At 38.7% G+C, this 18,980-nt stretch overlaps 1 protein-coding gene across 10 annotated transcripts in view; it reads right to left on the reverse strand.

Moving 5' to 3' along the window:
• Positions 1 to 18,980, reverse strand: part of GRIP1 (glutamate receptor interacting protein 1) — a 304,055-nt gene that overhangs the window by 206,538 nt on the left and 78,537 nt on the right. For 4 of the 10 annotated variants that reach the window (XM_064419425.1, XM_064419420.1, XM_064419419.1 and 1 more), the window contains exon 1: positions 3,014 to 3,558. The exons of 3 other annotated variants lie outside the window; for them this stretch is intronic. In XM_064419425.1, the coding sequence (XP_064275495.1) occupies positions 3,014 to 3,146 (133 nt within the window). In that variant the 5' untranslated portion in view covers positions 3,147 to 3,558. Of the gene's footprint in view, positions 1 to 3,013; positions 3,560 to 4,861; positions 4,919 to 18,980 lie in introns of those variants that run through there. 3 more of the 10 variants (XM_064419436.1, XM_064419421.1, XM_064419437.1) reach the window with 2 other exon arrangements.

Here is an 18,980-nt window from a genome sequence, read left to right on the forward strand (position 1 = left end):
TGCAAAGTCTCACTGAAATGAGTATGATGCCTGCACTACTGATGTCAATATGTGCTAACCAAAATTATTACTTTGGTTTTTCTAGCATTACATAGCACAGAAACTTCAGAAAGATAGGAGAACTGGTGCTGCATGTCAAAGTAAGGTTATCCATTAACTGAACACAAGTAGATAAAACATCCAAGAAAAAACACATCTGCTTCAGGAGCTGAGGTGTCTTTTTTTACTCAGGGAGCTTCAGGCAGCATTGCACATTCCCTTCATCCAGCTGTGTCCCAGTATGACATCTAATATGGTGTTCCATGGCACAGCTTTGGAGGAGTAAAGACAGTATACCAAACAGTGGGAGCGACAATATCCCAGTATCCAGGCACAGCTGGGCTGAGGACAAACTAAAGTCACCTTTTTCCTGTGATTCCCAGAGGCCTATTCTGTTTTTAACTTTGTTGTCTTTGTTTGATCCTGTGGTTATTCTAATGCAGTTTCTGCATTTTTCCATTAATTCTGCCTTCCTGTACAACACTCTAAGCCGTATTACAAATGGGGGAAGAAGAGAGAGAGTAACAAGCTCATAAAGTGATTGTCTCAGACAATCTTCAAATGTACTGGCTAATTGGATATATAACTCATAAATGATGATGGAGAAGGGATGCCTAACAACATAGAGAAAGGAAACTAAATCTAAAAAAGCTTCATCTCCATTCAGTTGAATGAACAATAGGCATTTGAGTTCATTAGCTCTGATATTCCAAAAATCATAACAATAAATACAATCCTTCCTGCAAGCACACATTTCTTCTAAGCAAATGACTGCAGAAGGAATGGCTATTAAAAGCATTGCAATTACTCTAAATTTGTACTGTAAACAGTGTAACACCAGACCATAATTAAATTAAATATGAAACATTTCATTGTCCCAAACACATGAAATTCAATTTGATGAGTGCATTTGTAGTGGCACCAACAGCATCTTTTCAGATTTTGCACACTGCTTTAAGTAACTACCACACCTATCCAACCAAAACACTGACATATAAAGTACATGGAAAGACCAGACAAGAGCACTTGAGGAGGAATTGTGCTTGAGATGGCATCTCTATAAAGACTGCATGGCTCAAATCTCCTGTGACTGTTTGGTTTAAGTAACTGTGAGAAGCAGCTAACTCCTTGTGCATCCAGCTCCATAGGGATGTGTGCTATTTTGAGTTCAATTCAATCTGAGTACTTGAACACTGTTGTAAACATCACTTCAAAATCTGACACACATTTCATCTAGTCTGAAATACTTATGACCTCCACAATCTCAAGTATATACTATTCTTCTATTTCCTGAGTAAAAGGAAAAACCTATTAGATATTTGGCTCAATCTTAGTGCCATACATTAAGTTAAGAGTTAATAATTTATTAATCATCAGTCAAGAAATCCTTATTACATTTGACAGTTTTTGGAGGGGCTTTGCTTTCTTCTTTAAAGGACCTTCAACAAGAAGAATCAGCTAGGGAAATATTTTGACATATGTCTTTGACACGTTCTTTAGATTTACATATTAAAGTAAGGAGAAGTTACGTGCTTTCACAAACATATATCACTTTCAAATTCTTCAGGGCAAAACAGATTTAAATTTTTTTGTTCTTGTGTGGTAGATTTTGTGTAGCAGAGTTCATGTCACACATTATTACTGCATTGCCTCCCAAATAGGTCTTTTTCTTGCAAGAACTTCCTCTTAACAACATAGATAAGTTATATAGTTTAGAATTATCAGCACAATAAGTTTTCTTAAAAAGGGAAAGCAAAAAAAATTGTATCAAGAAGAATCCCTGTAAACAACCAAGCATGCTACACTGATTGTCTTTAGGAAGATAGGCAAGGATGGTGCACTGGGAGAAAGCCAGTAGGAACAACTCTTGCTTCCTAATTTTCCACAAGATAGCAGTTCTCTGGTGCTGTAAGGCACAATCACATTTATCATTCTATCTTAAAACAAATGTAAGATTCTTATGATTTATTTCAGCAAAGTGGAAATGAAGAAAAAAGATACTGACACTCACTCACATGGTACAGAACAACAAAAAAGTGCATCAAACTTCAGCAGCTCAACAAGGCACAGCTTCACTGCAAAGGTCCCAAACCAATGGCCAAAACAGCAGAAACAGTCAATTTCTGCTCATGGCTGAATTATTTTAATTCTGCCAACACCCTGCCCTGACAGTGCCACACATGACCCAAGGCAGGCGCTGCATGTGGCTTCCCTCCTTCCCACCCTCCCTGTGGGCACCTCTGGGCACATCCCCTTCTCCAGAATACCACGGCAGACCAGCAGCTCTGAAACCTCACAGGCACAGCAGACAAACTCTAAGAAGCTGCAGGGTCCAGCACACAGTTTGCACAGGGATTTCTGAGTGAGTGGTTTATTTTGGTTTTGGCAGAGCTGCTGAGTGCCATCACGTGAGTGCCAGCAAAAAAATTCCCCACTTAATTCACCAGGAGTGGTCCTGAACCTGCAGTGAGTAACCAGCCCACTCAATTTACTCACTACTGAAAAGACCAGGTCACAGCAGAGGCTTAGTAAACTGACTCTCCCTCAATAGCAAAGATTATTCATCAACTTCAACTTACAAGTGAGTGCTCACTGCCTCTGTAGTGCTTTAAAAATATCCACACAGCCTTCCAAAGGCACTCTACAAGGGCTACCGCCACCCTACTCGCTCCTCAACACAGTGTTTTAACAAAAGGTTTCCAGCAGTCAGACTGGATTAACTGCATCTGAAATCTCACCAGGGTCTGCAGACAGACCCTCTTTACTTTGAGAGCTTCTGTGCCACATCAGATGCTTTGTATTGTTCATCAGCAGCAGAGTCAGAAAGAGCTCTCACAGGAACTGACTTTAATACATACATGAGGCTCAGGTTCTAGCAAGGGAGGAATATTGCTTGCATTTTTGGAGTTTAAATATATTAAGAACATAACATTTATCACAGCCAAAGGAAAATGAGGTTATGCAAAACACTTACTTCGAAAATGTTCTGAGGCATAATAGTAGACATCCTCATAGCCCTCGTGGTAATCCTCCTCTGGCCGGTACTTTTTGCCTTTTCTTCTTCTTGATCTTCTTATCTGCTTGACAAAGCCCAAGAAGCGCTCCATGTCCCTCCTCAGTCACAGCCCCAGCCGGCAGCCCCCTTCGCCCTGTGCTTCACAAAGAGCTGTCCCAGCATGAATCGACCGCGAGCGCCGGAGCAGAGCTGCAGCTCCCACCAGCCGCTCCGCTACCATTAAACAACCCCTCCCTTATCTCAGCTGTGACTAGCAAGCATATTGTTTTCCCTTTTTTTTAAAAAAAAAGGGACGCACACGCACACAGACACACTTTATCACTGACTGGAATATTTCAACCTGAAAATAAATAAAGGAGGAAAGCATTGAAGCAAAAGGAGAATTTCAGGATTTCAAGCTGTTATTAAGCAGCAGAGGACAAAGTTGAAGAGACCTGCTTGTCAGCAAGGGGAAGCCCAGCACTGAGAGCTCCCTATCCTGTGTCTCCATCATTTGAAGAGGGGCTGGGAGGCGGGGATAGATGTTAGTCAATGGACTGAACCATATCTCATAGCAAAACAGGTTTCCATTCACCAGTTAAATGCTGCCCTCATATCTACCCGGGCAAAGGCTCAGGAGCACGTTTGATTTCATTTGTTGTAAGAACAGGAAAGATGCCAATCCATTTCTGGCATCTCACACACTGGATGAATAAATAGCAAAGTGGTTTAATCCATACACACAGCCCACTCACCGGCAAGTGTGCGCCGAATGTGTTAATTGGAGCAGCAGGGAGAAAGCTCGGCAGCTGTTAAAAAATGACACATATACCCACTGGGCATTAGTGTATTCTAATCACTGCTAGATCTAAACATTAAAAGGCACTCCAGACAGGTCTCCTACAGAGCTGGCCAGGGTATATGGCAATAGGCAAACAAAGGAAGCAACAACACAAGCACACTATGACAATACTCATTTCAAATCTCAGCAGAGTTCAAAAAACTTTAAAATTAAGGTGCGGTAGAATATCCTTTGCTCAGGGTGAGAGAAGTAAAAAGCCTGAAAAGGCGCTGGCTTCTTCTCTTGCTGCGTGCCTGAAACCCACATGCATTCCCTAAGATAAGGCTGGAATTTCATCCGTGTTTCTGATGAAGTTTCCCTCCCACACAAAAACAAAAGCAGTGACTGCTCGAATCCTATCATGCTGACATCTATCAGTGGCTTTTTATTGTAATCATGTTCCTGCAAGACCTGGGAAGTCTCTAGTCCAGCAGGACTTCTCCTGTCTGTTGGCATAAGTCAGGGATCAAGCAGTCAACACAGTCAAACTATGTGCTGAACATGGTCACTTGCATCCAGGCTCCCAAGAGATACCATTTTGCACTTAAGAACATAAGGAACTCAGAAAGTCTTCCTGTAAAACAGATTTTACAGGTTCATCGTCTGGAAAAGGAAGAGAATGCAGAGAAGGGATTAGTTTCTGGTGATGCAGACATTTCAGTGAGTCATTCTACAAAGAGTAAATCAGGGCAACGTTTTCAAAAGAAGAAAAGAAAAAGTAAAGCAAAAACCAGGATTGTAACTTAGCAATTCTGTTTCAAAAGAAATATGCAGAGATTAATCAGTATTAAGCTGGAATTTTCTAGTTTTGAAACATAAAAGTTATAAGCAGAGGTCAGCTAGACCTGATACCTGAGGATCCTAAAACACACACACACACAAAGATAGAACTGGAATTCTTCTGGGCTTGTTCCATCTTTCCACGTATTTTAAAACAATATTGTCACAAACCCACACTCATTTTATCCATAAAAGCTCAAAAATACCTGGATGCTCCTGCCAAGCTCCCCACAGGAATACAGACTCATCCTCCTTGACCTCACCAGCCCTGCTTGCCCGCTGTGAAAATGCAGTCGCTGTCGCTAGCTGATGAACACCCCCAGGGCACCACCAGAACTATTTTTAGTGAGACTTCTATAAGGAGGTTGTGTTTCATTACAAGTCTGTTTTTATCACACAGCTTTCAACTTTCAAATGGTAAAGACCTTAGAGGAGTATTACAGGCATATTAGCAAAATTTTAAAGCCAATAAAACTTCACCTATGGACTTTAGGAAGGGATCACTGTAAGTTTTGAAGGTTTCAACTTGCATCTCTTCTGCACTCTGCCACCGAGCAGCAAAAACATTACTGTCACAAAACATGAAAACCAAAGATGTAGCCTACAGCAGAGGCAGGACTCTCTCTTTTCAGAGAAGGAAGTGTTGATTTGTTGTCCCTGTTGAGGACTCTCCCTGACAGATGAGAAAAAAGTATTTGTAGGTGTCAGAACCATTCAAGACAGAAGTCTTGCAGCCATCACTGCCCCATAAAGTTAAATTATTAAGTTTAATTAAAAATTACGAAGCTTTTTAAAAAGGAGAAAATGTAAAACTTTCTGGCTTTTAAACTGTCTTCTAAATGGAAGCTGAAAACTGGAATAAGCAGACACACTTGGCTTTTACTAAGTAAATACAACATTTTCCAGTGCCTCTGTTTCTCAACGTGCTGCAGCAGAAGCAGTTTCCCTCATCCTCAGCACACCCCAGGGAGACTTCAGGCCTTTTCATAACAAACAAATACAGCAGATAAGGGAGCAACAAAATTATCTGAAGTAGCAGCAAAAGCAGCAGGTGCAGGACATCAAATGCCTGACCACTGTCTAAAGAGAACCAATGTAAGTCTGGGAAAATTTTGAGCTTTGGGAAGTACATTATTACCTTGTGCAATGGACCTCCCCCTCTCTCATGCTCATGAGGTGCATCACACAGCTACATGGCTGCTATAGCAAAGCAGAAAATAATGCACCAAATGGTACTACTGGCCAGTGCTCATGGTAATAGCTCCCATGCTGTGTGTAAAGCATGAAGGGGTTGGGGCAGCACGAGCTCTCCTCAGATAAGCAGAGGGGGTTCAAGCTCTGCTGCACTTCACTCTATCCCGCCACCTACTACTCTCCACACAGACCAGGCTCCATCTCCTACGCTAAAGATGCAGACAATCCTGCCAGCATAAATCATACAGCCATTTCCTTTTACATGAATGCAACAGCAGACACATATAATTCAGAATTTTTACATATTTTTTAAAAAACGTAGAGCAACCTAAGCTTTTGATTGGATTTTCTCTGACTTAAAATACTGTGGTATTTGGGGCAATTTAAAGAGAAGGAAATACCTTAACTAAGGATATTGTTGTTATATATTAATACGAGTCAGAGTATTAAAAGCTTTACTATACTAGCAAGATTTCTCAACAACACTTTTGTTTCATATGCATTACATACCACTGCTACTGTTTGCTGAAAATGCTGGAGACATTCATTAGCTACTCCTCATGCCACACCTGTAAATATTTAATCATAGTCCTACTTTCAAAGGTATACACAGAGAACTCAGTTTCATAAACACAGTAGTTGAAAAAAAAAAAGCCCAAATAAACAGCTTAACTACTGCTTCCCCCATTGCTCAGGATTCACCCTTCTGCAGCTTCTTGTGGAGAAGAACTCATTTCTCAGTGAACGTGAACATGGTTTTTGCAACCTTCTGCTTGAAAAGAAATAAAAAAGCAGAAACTAATAGAGGCATACGGTAGTTTCAGAATGGTATATTGATTGTACAGGACAAGCAGAGAAAGAAACAAACACTGGCTTTCAAATTTTTAAAATGCAAAACATCAGAGATGACAATGAGTTTCATCCTTAATGACAAAGAGAATAGATAATTATGCCCAGAGGGCATAAAATTAGATGTTGGTTTATATTCTGAAGCTGTCTCTGAACTAGAATTTGGAGAATCAATTTTCTGGTGTTTTAATGCCACAACAGAAAGCTGCAATGTAAATATGTCTGAAGCTCTTTGGCTCATCCTTTCTGCCTACTCCAATCAAAGCAAGCATTCTATTACCATTTCCAAGGGGACTTCTTAGAAGAAGCAAGGATTGTTGTGCAGTCTCCAGCATGACTGGCATAACAAAAATGTTGCCAAGTGGCACTGATTAGATAATATTTGCATACTCCATTCTAATAATTAATTTGTTTAAGTTAAGGAGAAGCTCCATCAAACTGGATCACTCTCATGTCAGTGACTTACTGGAGAAGACATCATAGCAATAATAAAACATACATAAATAAGACAGTCCTTTTTGAAAAGTTGAGCTGAAGCATAAATGCTTTTGCAGCCACAGATAATTTTCTAGAAGACAGATGTCAGCATTTAAGCTTTAACTTGTCTTTATACCCTACCCAGAGCAAAGATTAGGTTTCTCATCTTGTAAAATATCTGCATTTAACATTTTATTTGCACAAAATTAGCTATACAGTTATCAAGGTAAACTTTCACAAGTGACATACTTCCCAGTAATTGGGAAAAGCAGCAGGAAAAATGTCTTGCTATCCAAGGATAAGCCACTATGGTAGTAAATATTTAACAAGTATTTTCATTTGAGTGGACTTGCAAACATGATGCTTTGAAACTGGAGCCTGTATATGAAGCAAGACTCTCTAATGCATTGCATCATAAATACAGAATTGAATGGGCACCAAATAACAGATGGGGCAGTATTTTGCACCCTGTTAATCAGACTGTTTCAGTGTTTAAAAGAAGAATAGTTTAGACTGATGAACCCTCCTACCCTCTTGTATGTCCCTCTGCTTCTCTGGGCAGCCCCTGTAAGTCATCTGCTGGGGGAAGCAATGCTCCTCATTGGGAGCAACTATGTAAGAGAGCACACGATGGCACTCGCAGAGAGCTACCTGCTTCAGGTTACTCTTGTGGAAAAACCCCACAGAATTATACATGGACAATACAAAAATTAAGATTAATATAAACAGCTCTTGGAGGCTGGCTGAATAAAGGAAACAGGTTTTCTCCCACCTCCCTCAAACCCCTATGCATAAAGGTCCAGCAAACCTCAAAGGGAAGAAATGATCATTTCTTCTCTGGTTCTCCTTCAACTGAGGCATGTCTTTGATAACCTGCTGTCATTGTTTTTGAAGACCAGCAATAACTAACAAAGGAACTATTCCCCTTATTTATCTTACAGTATCATCTTGTCCGACTTTCTAGTTTTTCAAGTGATGTTTGTTCACACACGACAATTGCTCATGCCAAGGCTGCAATTTTCCACTCTTTGCCCCAAATATCTTGGTGCAAAATGTGAGCTTATCAATTTTAAAATTATAAAATGCCTGTACTCAACAATCTATTTCACTCTTTAAGAACATATGACCCATATACACAGAAACAGTGCTGTGTTCAAAGCCAGTACCGTGTGTGAGGAGCACCGAGCAGCAGCCCACCGCCCCCTGAGGTAGCACTGCCCCACCCAAAACCCCTCAGTCAAGCCAGATTCTGAACACAACTTTTGTTCTCTTCCTAAAGAAGTCTGAAAAGAGCATCCCATATGAAGGCATGGGACATACTAAATATTGCACTGCATATCTCTCCCATTTGACAGTTTATATGCAGGCAGGATAACCTAGTGCACTATCTCTAGATTGTTGCTGCAGGAGAACTGGATGGTGATAAAATACTGCTGATCCATACTGCTATTTTTAAGATCTGATACTTGTTATACACTGTTAAATTATCAGTTTGCTCTGATTTTAATGCATTACATTCAGTTTCACAAGTCATACATTCTTGTTATTAATTGCTCACACAGAATCATAGACCATTTTTGTCCTCTGCATCTAAATTAATGCAAGACGTGAGAGCTGGAGTTCAGCTTTTGCGTCATGTAGCTGTAAATTAAATTAACTGCCAAATATTTTTCTTTTTCCTCTTTTTTCCTTTTTTTTTGCAAGTGAACACACACACATTTTCAATACTTTGAAATAAGTAAAATAAAGAACTTGAGTTCTTTATTGTATTTGATCATGTATGTTATTTTGTATTAACATCCCCAGTGATTTTGCTTTTTTGCAACATTTTCTCACATAAAAGTGTGCTCATAAATGTGAATGCCAACACAGGGATGAGGGTAAAATAGAGCACAAAGGACAGAGGAAGAGGCTACTTTCATTTAGAGGGAACTGGGGGACTGCTCATCTGTACAATACAAGAATGCTGCCTCTCATATATGGAGAATGCCGAGAAATCTTTGTGGAGCTGTTTTGAAAGGGTCACTTGTCAAGTTGAATTTCATGCAAAATGTATGCTTCAGGGGAAAAAACACTTTTTTCCCCCCTTCAATTCAGCTAAAGCCGTTTGCATACATTCTATTTTTTTCTTGTCTTTCTAGCCTATTTGGCTTTAAGTAAGTGGCTAATTAGAATATACAAATATGCATTAACAAATGCTAATTTTACCGCCACCAAGGAAATACTGCTCAGGTAAAATTAAGTACAAAAAAAGTTTGGATTTCCTTAATATTTTGTGACACCAATAATCATTCTTCAAGAAAAGCTAAGCAGAGAACTATTCCAACCATATGTAAAATCCCTTCAGGGTTAAAGCAGAAGACTGAAATTTTAAAACAGTAAAACTAGAACACAGTTCTTTGGAAAGTCTGAGTTAAAGGTGTTTTCATCTTTCTAACGAAACGCAGCAAATGGCTGGAGGGAACACTACCAAGATTTTGCATCATGTGTCTGTTTTATGCACAAAGGATATCTCAAATCAACTATGAAATACATATGAAGAAGTGGTTTAGACTATAGATGTGGTTTTCATCCTCCTGAGTAAAACAACATTATATTTCCCTAATTTTTGATTCTTCAACAACTGCACATTTCAACTCTAACAATAATTAAAATGCACATAGAGCACTGGAAAGAATTAATTCTTAATTTATGAAATTGTAGTTGGCCAGAACAAAAATACCTAGCTAATACATTAAATGAAATTGTTAAAACAAAAGCATCAAAATATTTTCTTAGGATGCAGACCACAGGAGCTATAGCGTGCCATCGAACAAGGTTGCAGAAGGTGGGATTTCACAGTTAATTGGCACTGGAAGACCTCTTTGAATGTGTTGTGTGAAATTTAAGGTAAGTCACGAGAGAATAAACCATTCAACATCTCTTTGCACAGAAGAGTTCATGTAAGAGACTTTTTGCTGTGCTCCCCCTCTTCTATTACCAATATTTAGTTGCAAACAGCAGTAAAAACCTTGTTATGTTTCATTATTGAAAACATCCACCAGTCATATATTTTGCATTTCTCTGATGAACCAATTATTGCAACGAGAAACTTCTGTAATTTGTTTAATAATCTGCAAGAGCAGTTAGAAGTAATAAAAGATGGGCAACAGGAAAGAAATCTGAAGGGAAAAATACAAAAAATCTGGAGGTAACTATGAAATTGAAGTAATGGAGAAGCAGCACTGGGAAAAAACCCGCAGGCATAAAGAAGTTGAGCTGTATCCTGAGCTCCATGTTTTATCAGGGTCAAGATATAGTAGATAAATAGAAAGATTTTATTGCAGGTGAGCTCTGACAAGAAGAAAATTCTGCTTAACTGTCAAGAAAAGACTACTACAGAGAAATCCTCATTATGATCACATGAATTTACAATAAAAGACTATGTAAATATATATGCAAATTAAACCATCCATCTGGGCTCCACTGCCCTAGAGGCACAGGCCAACATCATGGCAATGAAGAATCCAGTTGCTCAGATAGATTAACCCTTCTCCTTCTCTCTCAACACCCTCCACAACCAGTTTTAAGTAATTCCCGTTGTCTTTACACAGTCTGAAACCGCACAGCATACAAAGCAAAAAGAACAGTAAAAATACTTGAAAGGCAAAAAGGACAGTTTCACATGTAACCTCACAGTAATGAGGCCCAAGTACATGCCCACAGCACTGAAGGATGGAGGTTTCCATCCAGCAGCTCTCAGTAGCAAGGCCCATTGAACATTAGTGTGGTACTTCATCTCTCTCACTCCAAACAGCAGTTTGGGAAATGAGAGCTGCTGACACCTCTTTATGTATGAGGTTTCACTTCCCTTCTGTCCCTATTCCAAGGGCACAGAACAGGTTCAGTTTGAAATTTCTTTCCTAGTTCAAGTCTTCCTTTTCCCATCCAAAGGAACAGAAAAAGGAGAAATTAAAAGAAGACAAAAATAGAGAAAATCTGCTTAATGCTGCTTCCAAGATGTTAACAAAGGAAATACAGACAAAGCAAATGCATAGACTTCAAAATTGTCTGCTCTGTCCTCCATGAGAAAAGCATTCCTGTGTTTGAATGTTAAGAGGCAAACCAAAGGGAAAAAAAAAAGCACCACATCCCGAGCTTCTGAATCTCATTTACTTCTGCTATACAGTTTGACATTTTCTGCTGTAAATTCACTCTTACAATAACAACTTTGCCATATAAAATCGTGAGACTAAATATAATGACTTGTTCAATGTTGCACTCTTTACAGGGTAATAATAAAGGCTGTAACAAATAATTCTGATTTTACTTGTAAAGACTATGAGATCCTTGACCTCAGCATACATTTCGGAAACAGAATAGTTGATGTTTCTTCTATTTGAAAGCTGATAGTTCCCAAATGAAAGGTTACTTGGAATTTACATTCTGTGACACTCAGAAGAAACAAAGTAAGTCTGATTTTTCAAACTTCTCTTTAGAACTACTTTGTACACCAGGATTTGCTTCATTCCTTTTCTGTGGCACTCCTCATCCAGGAATAAATATAAATGCTTTTCAAGCTGTTCTCAAGAAGTCATCCCTAACACATCCACTTTACAACACTTATTAACAATCATTTTCATCCTCACACTCGGCCCCGTGCTCTTCAGTAAGATCCATACCTCCAGGCATTGCTTCTCTCTTGATATGCAGGTTATAATGTGAGAATTCACAGCTCCTGGAGTTTTTGTACCATATGATGTGTTTGGTCACTTGACTAAAAACGTGCATATCAAGAATACATAGCATTCCTTTTTGTTAATAAAGTCACATAAAATGAATATACTGCTCAAAGAGCAAATTCCTTATTTCCTAACACATACATGAAGTGCCAGAGCATGTAACTAATCACCTCAAGATTCAAGAGTCCAAGATACTGAGAGACCTCAGTTTTCACCCACACTAACAAAATAATAAAAGAAAATACTACAGAAGTTTTACACCAGACCAGTTAAATCATTATCAGTTAGTGTGCAAAACTGACACAGCTAAAACTTCACAATCCCAAAGAATTTTGTAACTATTGTAGATATCCCAAGAAACCTTTTCACTCTTTTAGCTGCTCAGAATACATCTATAGTCCTAAAAGATGCAAATTCAGACCGGATGTGTATTTTACAAACTGACTTGTTAATTATTGATATTTGGATTATCCAACCATTAACATTTTGCCCCAAAGCACTAAAGCAATTCTGTAGACACGCTCATGCATTCTCCCCAGCTTTATACAATTTTGTGCAGAGTATCACAGGGTATTGACTGACAACTAGGATTCCTTAATAAACTATTATGCAATTCTTCTTTCTCCTTATAAAAATCCCCTTAGGTCTGAGTTTAATCCCTTAAAAAAAGGTGTCTCAGGATGTCTTAGGATGGACCATCCTAATCTCTATTCTTAGAGTTGTCTTTCCTGCAAATTGCTTCATGCACTACTTATTCAGGTGTAGATGACACAATTTTTGTACTTTTGAGATATGTCAGTCTCAAAATCTTTTAAGAGCTTAACCTCACTCACTGTCCCCTGAGCTGAACATGATACCTGGTGGTATCAAGGACAATGACAAGGAGCAGCTGCTGTATCAGATGCTCCCAGCTGTGCTGGTATTGGCACATCCTAACTTCAGATGCAGTCATGCCATGAGTTTTGTTTTGCTTAAGAAATAAATTTTAAAAAATTATTGTCACACTTACTTGAAGAAGAAAAGTTTACAAAGTGAACTTTCCTGCTGGGCCTGAAGATCACATCCTGGAAGCCAAGAGTGATAACTTGACATTTCATTTTCCAAGAAGTCTAAACAACCACAATAAATTTACAAATGTAGACATGCTGCACTGTTAAATTTCATTTCACGCTTAGTAAGCAAACATTATCAAACTGTAAGTACTGTCATCCTCTGTCTTTTTAGTTAGAAATCTTGTAGCCAATAAAGGTGTGACCTTGAAATATTCCACAGATGGATGAAGTCACTTTGCCAGTCCCTTTGTTACACATTTTGCAGAATTGCAAAGTTAGGTCACATTTACTCTAACTTCACTTTACAATAACTTTACAAACTGCATTATCATTAAGAGTCACTAAAAGTGCATTAGTGAACCATATGTCTGAACTGCCATGAAAAACTCAGTCTTGAAATTAAAAATACGGAGACAATGCAGAAGCTAATTTTTCCTATACATGCAATACTCCTAGAATTATTTTTACTGACAAAACATAAAAAGTAAACCTGTATGCTATTTTTCTAATATATTGTCAAAACCAAAAGCTTCCTGTTTAGGAAGCCAGTGAAAACATATGGCCTTGTGTGAGAGGATGATGAAATGTTACAGAACACAGGCATAAATTCATCAGGATTATTCACATGGGCCGAAGCTACTCTGATGTTTATTTTAAAGGGAAAACTAAAGGAAAAATTCCAATGCTGTTCTCTTAAGGAATAGCTATTGCTTTCTGATATTCCTACTGCATTTGATATACTACACCAGAGTCACTATACCAAACAACCAATTATATAAAATTATATACCTTTTTTAATGATTTAGTTACCTTAAAAAATCCTGTTCAGTTACAAGACATAATGATTCACTACCAATTCAAATCTTATTGAATATATCAAGTCACATTTTTTTCAGTCTAATTACTAAATAAGAAGACTAACTGAATAAGAATTGCAAAACTCTGAAAAGGATTTAAGATCTCTAATGAGTTGTAAACTAATGTAAATAAACAAGGAAGCTGAAAAACAAGCTTTTTGCATCTTAAAAGAAAAAAGAAAATAAAAAGCAAACAAAAGTTAATTTGAAGTACTGCTTGTTTGCTTCTAAGTATGTTCTTTGTTTTGGTATCAAATGCCTTCTGAAAGATCCACCATCTCCACCCCACCAGCAAATATCCCAATAACTGATTCCCCACAGGGACAGAGCTACTTTGAAATCAGAAAGACTCTGCAAAGAATAAAATCAAGCTCCACACCACCACGCCTGGAAACAGATATAGCTTCTATCTGAATTGTACATGGTTTGGTTTTGGACTTAAAATGCAAAATATCTTGACCAGATTCTCTGTTGGTCATTACGTTGTTTTATTTTGGTTACTCTCACTTTTAAAAACACCTTCTCTGCATACTGGCATCTACTGAAGCCAGTGGGAAAAACTTCCACTGTCTGAAGTGGATGCCCTATGTAAATGTTCAGCCTTGGATGAGGCTCTGAGAAATCTTATCTAGGGGATGAAATTCCTGCCCATGGAGGGGGGTTGGAACTAGATAATCTTTAAGGTCCCTTCCAACCCAAACCATACAATGATTTTATGACCTAGAAGGAGGGGGTTTTGTCAGATTCTGATTTCAAGCTTTAGTGGTCACTTTACGACAACCAAAAGGAAATGGCAGCATGAAAGTACAGGTGGGGAATGACCCTGTCTTTTGCAGCTCACACCCTTGGTGTCATCAACTGTTACTCCTGAGTCCAAAAGCTAAGACCTGGCAGGTATCTGCAAAACCAAAGCCTCCAAGTGTTGGAGGAAAAAATCCAACTTGCACACCTAGTTTTAAGATATATCGGTCCTTTTACACAGTGTATTTGCACACAGAACTGATGCCTGCTACAGTGTCCTTTTTAAATTTTTTTGCAAAACGAACACAGGAATGGAAGATTTTCTGTTGCTAATTTTGTAAAAAGTCTAATTGTGGGGTTTAGGAAGACTAGTCTATACTCCTTAATAGTGTTTAACCAGTTGGGTTAAAATCAAGTACATACTAATGGGACCACATGATTGATTTATGAATATTTATGTCCTCTATTTTACCTAGTGTATTCAATACCTCTTGAGGGAAAGATAAAAAATTATGAATCACGATTAAGTTCATCAAGCAAGGGCTTAAATTCAATTTGATGAGATGGGTTCTATCTGCCAATGCAGTCAACCTTCCCAGCATTCCCTCTGATGCCACTTGCGACTTCCAAGAGGTGAAAGGGAAAACGTGACACAATATTAGGTTGGCAGCATTGTTTCTGAAAACTACATTGTTGAAGGTATTGTGTGCCTATTAATATATTGTAAGCTGCTTTAAAACTAGCTGCTGGACTAAAATAAATGAGAACTTCTACTTGTACTTCAAGTACAAGTTGAAAGCAGACAAGATTTAAGAGACAATCTGTAATGTAATTTAAAGATATTTTTCAAGTCAAAAGACAAAACACAAATAAAATCAGACCCTTCCCTACTAACTTCTTGAATTTATCCTTCTCCTTAATTATCCCGCTTTTATGTACAATATTTTGAAGTCCTCTATTGGCAATATTGTTCAGCTGATCAAGTTCAGAATCTTTCGATCTTTGTGCAATGAGAAGCTAACCCACAGAGTGGGCTAACATTCACAAAAAATCCACATTTCTAAACAGAGGGAGGAGAAAACCACAGGAAAACCAAAATACAAGCCCATTTACAAAATGCAAGGTGAAAAAACATTCCATATTTCTGTGAAACATCAGCTCATGACTGAGGTAGTAGGACCTGCCCTCTCACTCTGGATAGAGCACTGCTGACTTGGAGCCAAGCTGACTTTGAGCCAACCACCTCCAAGAAGACCTCACTGCTGCCTTTCAGGATTAAAGGGGGCCCATAAGAAAGATGCAGAGGGACTTTTCAGCACAGCCTGTTGCAATAGGACAATGGGAATGGCTTTAAACTAAAAGAGGGTTGATTTAGATTAGATTAGATTAGATATATGGAGGAAGTTTTTTACAATGCTTGTGGTGAAGCATTGGCACAGGTTGCCCAAAGAGGTGCCGGATGCCCCATCCCTAGAAACACTAAAGGTCCACCGGACAGGGCTCTGAGCAATGTTATCTAGTTGAAAATGTTCCTGCCCATGGCAGAGATTAGGGCAGGGTGGACTAGATGTCCTTTAAGGTCTCTTTCCACCCAAATTATTCTATGATCACAGTGATTTATAGAATTACAAAGGGTGCCAGCACCTTGAAAGAATGAAATCATGCATATGGGTTAATCACTGGCTCATCCTACCAGCATCTTTCCATTTCTCACTCATCCATACTCTTTTGCCCCTGCAATGGCAGTCTGAGCTCAAAGGGCCAAATATCACAATACCACAAACTCCAGGAGTTACACGTGGACTGACAATTATTCACCAAATGAAAACATTTTTGAGGATTTTTTTACACTCAGCAAGTTAACAGTGAATGTGCCAGCAGATAAAGGCAGATTACTTGAAACAGTATTAAACTGGCAGCATGGAGTTGCAGAGGGTTGTTTAGAAACGGGGTTATGCCAATGTCTGTGTACATTTGCTTAAAAATTTATGCCAAACAATGTTTAAATTATACAAATAGCCTGACCGCAAGTGAAGAAATGCAATATTTGAGCTACGTGAAGACCTTCTTTCAAACTCATGTGTATTTATTTTAACGGGCACATCAACATCCATTAAGCACAAAGAGAATTAATTTCTTCTTCCCAGTCACAATGATGGTCAATATGAATCAGACTCTTCCAGTAGTTTCAAAGTGAATCTAAAATAAAGGATCAGTCATCTGTGATTATTTAAACAGCCCATGGCACTTTGATGTAACACATGTGTCTACTGGACAAAATCTCAGCAACTGCTGGTAATTCCACTACATTTGCATGAGGTAGATTTTCCTCAGTATTGCAGTTAGAGATGTGGTAACTGGGCTTGTTCTAATTCTAGAGTCTCCAAGCCACTAGTTGTCATCTTTGAGAACTCATGGAGATATAAGACTAGAAAAGGTCAACTTCAGTCTTAAAGCAGATGGAGGGTGGGAGAGGAAGATCTTTATATGATATGTATTAAACTTCCACTCAGGAAAATACCAAGATTAAAAAATTAGACAGAACACTTAAACAATAAATCAACAAACAACGCCTGGGAAAAAACCTAACAGCCAGCCTGGATCTCTCATGATTAAATAATATCAAACTAGCAGCAAGACAGCAAACCATGTAGACAGAGCACAACAGATGTCATATGTGCTAACTAAATATTCTCACAAGTATGAAATATATGTCACTCTCTTAAAGAAAGTTTGCCTATGTCAGGGTGAATGCAAAACTGACTGGAAAGCTATACTGAATCCAACCAGAAAAGAAATCATTTGGAAGATGTGGATCCACTGCAAATCAATATTTTACTTTCTATACATTATGCATATGCAATCCTTTATGTGCAATTTCCATTTTTATCCATCTAGGTCACAAATAAATCCCAAGACATCACCAATCTTAGACCAAATGCAAGCACTCTGGATGAGCAGACTAGAATAGAAAATAAATAGACTGAATAATCATCTGAAAAAAAACAAGATGTCTTTCAATAAGGAGAAATGCCAGACTTTCTAATAAGCAGGAATATGCAACTATATAACCTTGGGATGAAGAACAAGTGATTAGGTAGATATTACCCTGGAAAGCATCTGGTTACCACAGTCATTCAGTAGTTAAACCCAGCTCCACAACACCCACTATGGTAAACTACTCAATCACAGAGATATATTTAGTAGCATTATAGCAGACACAGATATTTCTTGCTCTCCTACACTGGTAAGGTCTGAACTGGATGCTTCTGTCCAAATTTAAGATGTCAGAGTTTTTAGAAAAAAAAATAACTGTGCATAGATTAAAGATCTGTAAAATTTAATCAGAATAAGAAATAAAAGAGAAGCAGAGAGGACTGAAGTGGAAACAGAATACATAGAAGCATCAAAGACCATGAAAAAGAAATAAAATTTATTTTCCATTTTCTACAGAGATGTCTGGAATATTCAGGTGGAACATAAAACATTCAGCAGATAAGGGCGGTGGGATGATCTGACAGAAACCCCAAGAAATTCAACTAAAGCAAATGCCAAGACCTGCAGCACAGGCACCAGCTGGAAAGAAAAGCAGCTCCACTGGAAAGGACTGGGGGGTCCTGGCTGACAGCACGTTGCACATCAGCCTGCAGTGCAGCCTTGTGGAAACGAAGACTGGGCTGAATCAGTAACAGCACAGACAGCAGGTAAAGTGGTGTGGTCCTTCAGCACAATTCAGCACTTGTGTCTCATCTGGAGCAGTCCAGGATAGAGACATTCCAAAGCCAGCCCAGTGGAGGGCCATGGCAGTGATGAAGGGCTGCAGCATGCCGTGTACAGAGAGCGGCTGAGGGGCTGGAGTCTGTTTAGTTTCTAACCTTTAGTAAAAAGATTAAGGGAAATTCAAGGGCTGTTTTCAAGATTCGGGAGAGGACTGAGACAGGCTCTTCTCAGAGGCTCAGTGGAAGGACAAAAGACAACAGACATAAGTTACAGAAAGTGAAATTCAAATTACTCTAATTAGATGGAGGGGAGGAAAAAATCATGGAGGAGTGATAAAACTTTAGAGCATGTTTCTCAGAGAAGACTTATCATCCTTAAAGTTATTCAAAATTCAGCTGAATAGAGGCCCTAAGCTACCTGGCCCATCTTCAAAGGTGGCCCTGCCTTGAACAGCAGGCTGGACCAGACAACCTCCAGAAGTTCCTTCCTACCTAAATTTTATAATTCTTCTACAGTGTCTGTGAGGAATGACAAAGATAGTGCCTTGGGCTAGGAGACCAACTATACAATCTCCAGAGGTTCATTCCAGCTATTTTTTCCTGCAGTCCTGAAGACTGAAAGGCACAAATAAATATTCAGACAGAACATGAGTTTTCTCCCTTTTGTGTGTACAGTGCTTCATCCATTTTAGCTAATGGGTTATAAATGTGAAAA

This window comes from Passer domesticus, chromosome 5 (genome assembly GCF_036417665.1).
Source record: "Passer domesticus isolate bPasDom1 chromosome 5, bPasDom1.hap1, whole genome shotgun sequence".
Taxonomy (NCBI): Eukaryota; Metazoa; Chordata; class Aves; order Passeriformes; family Passeridae; genus Passer; species Passer domesticus.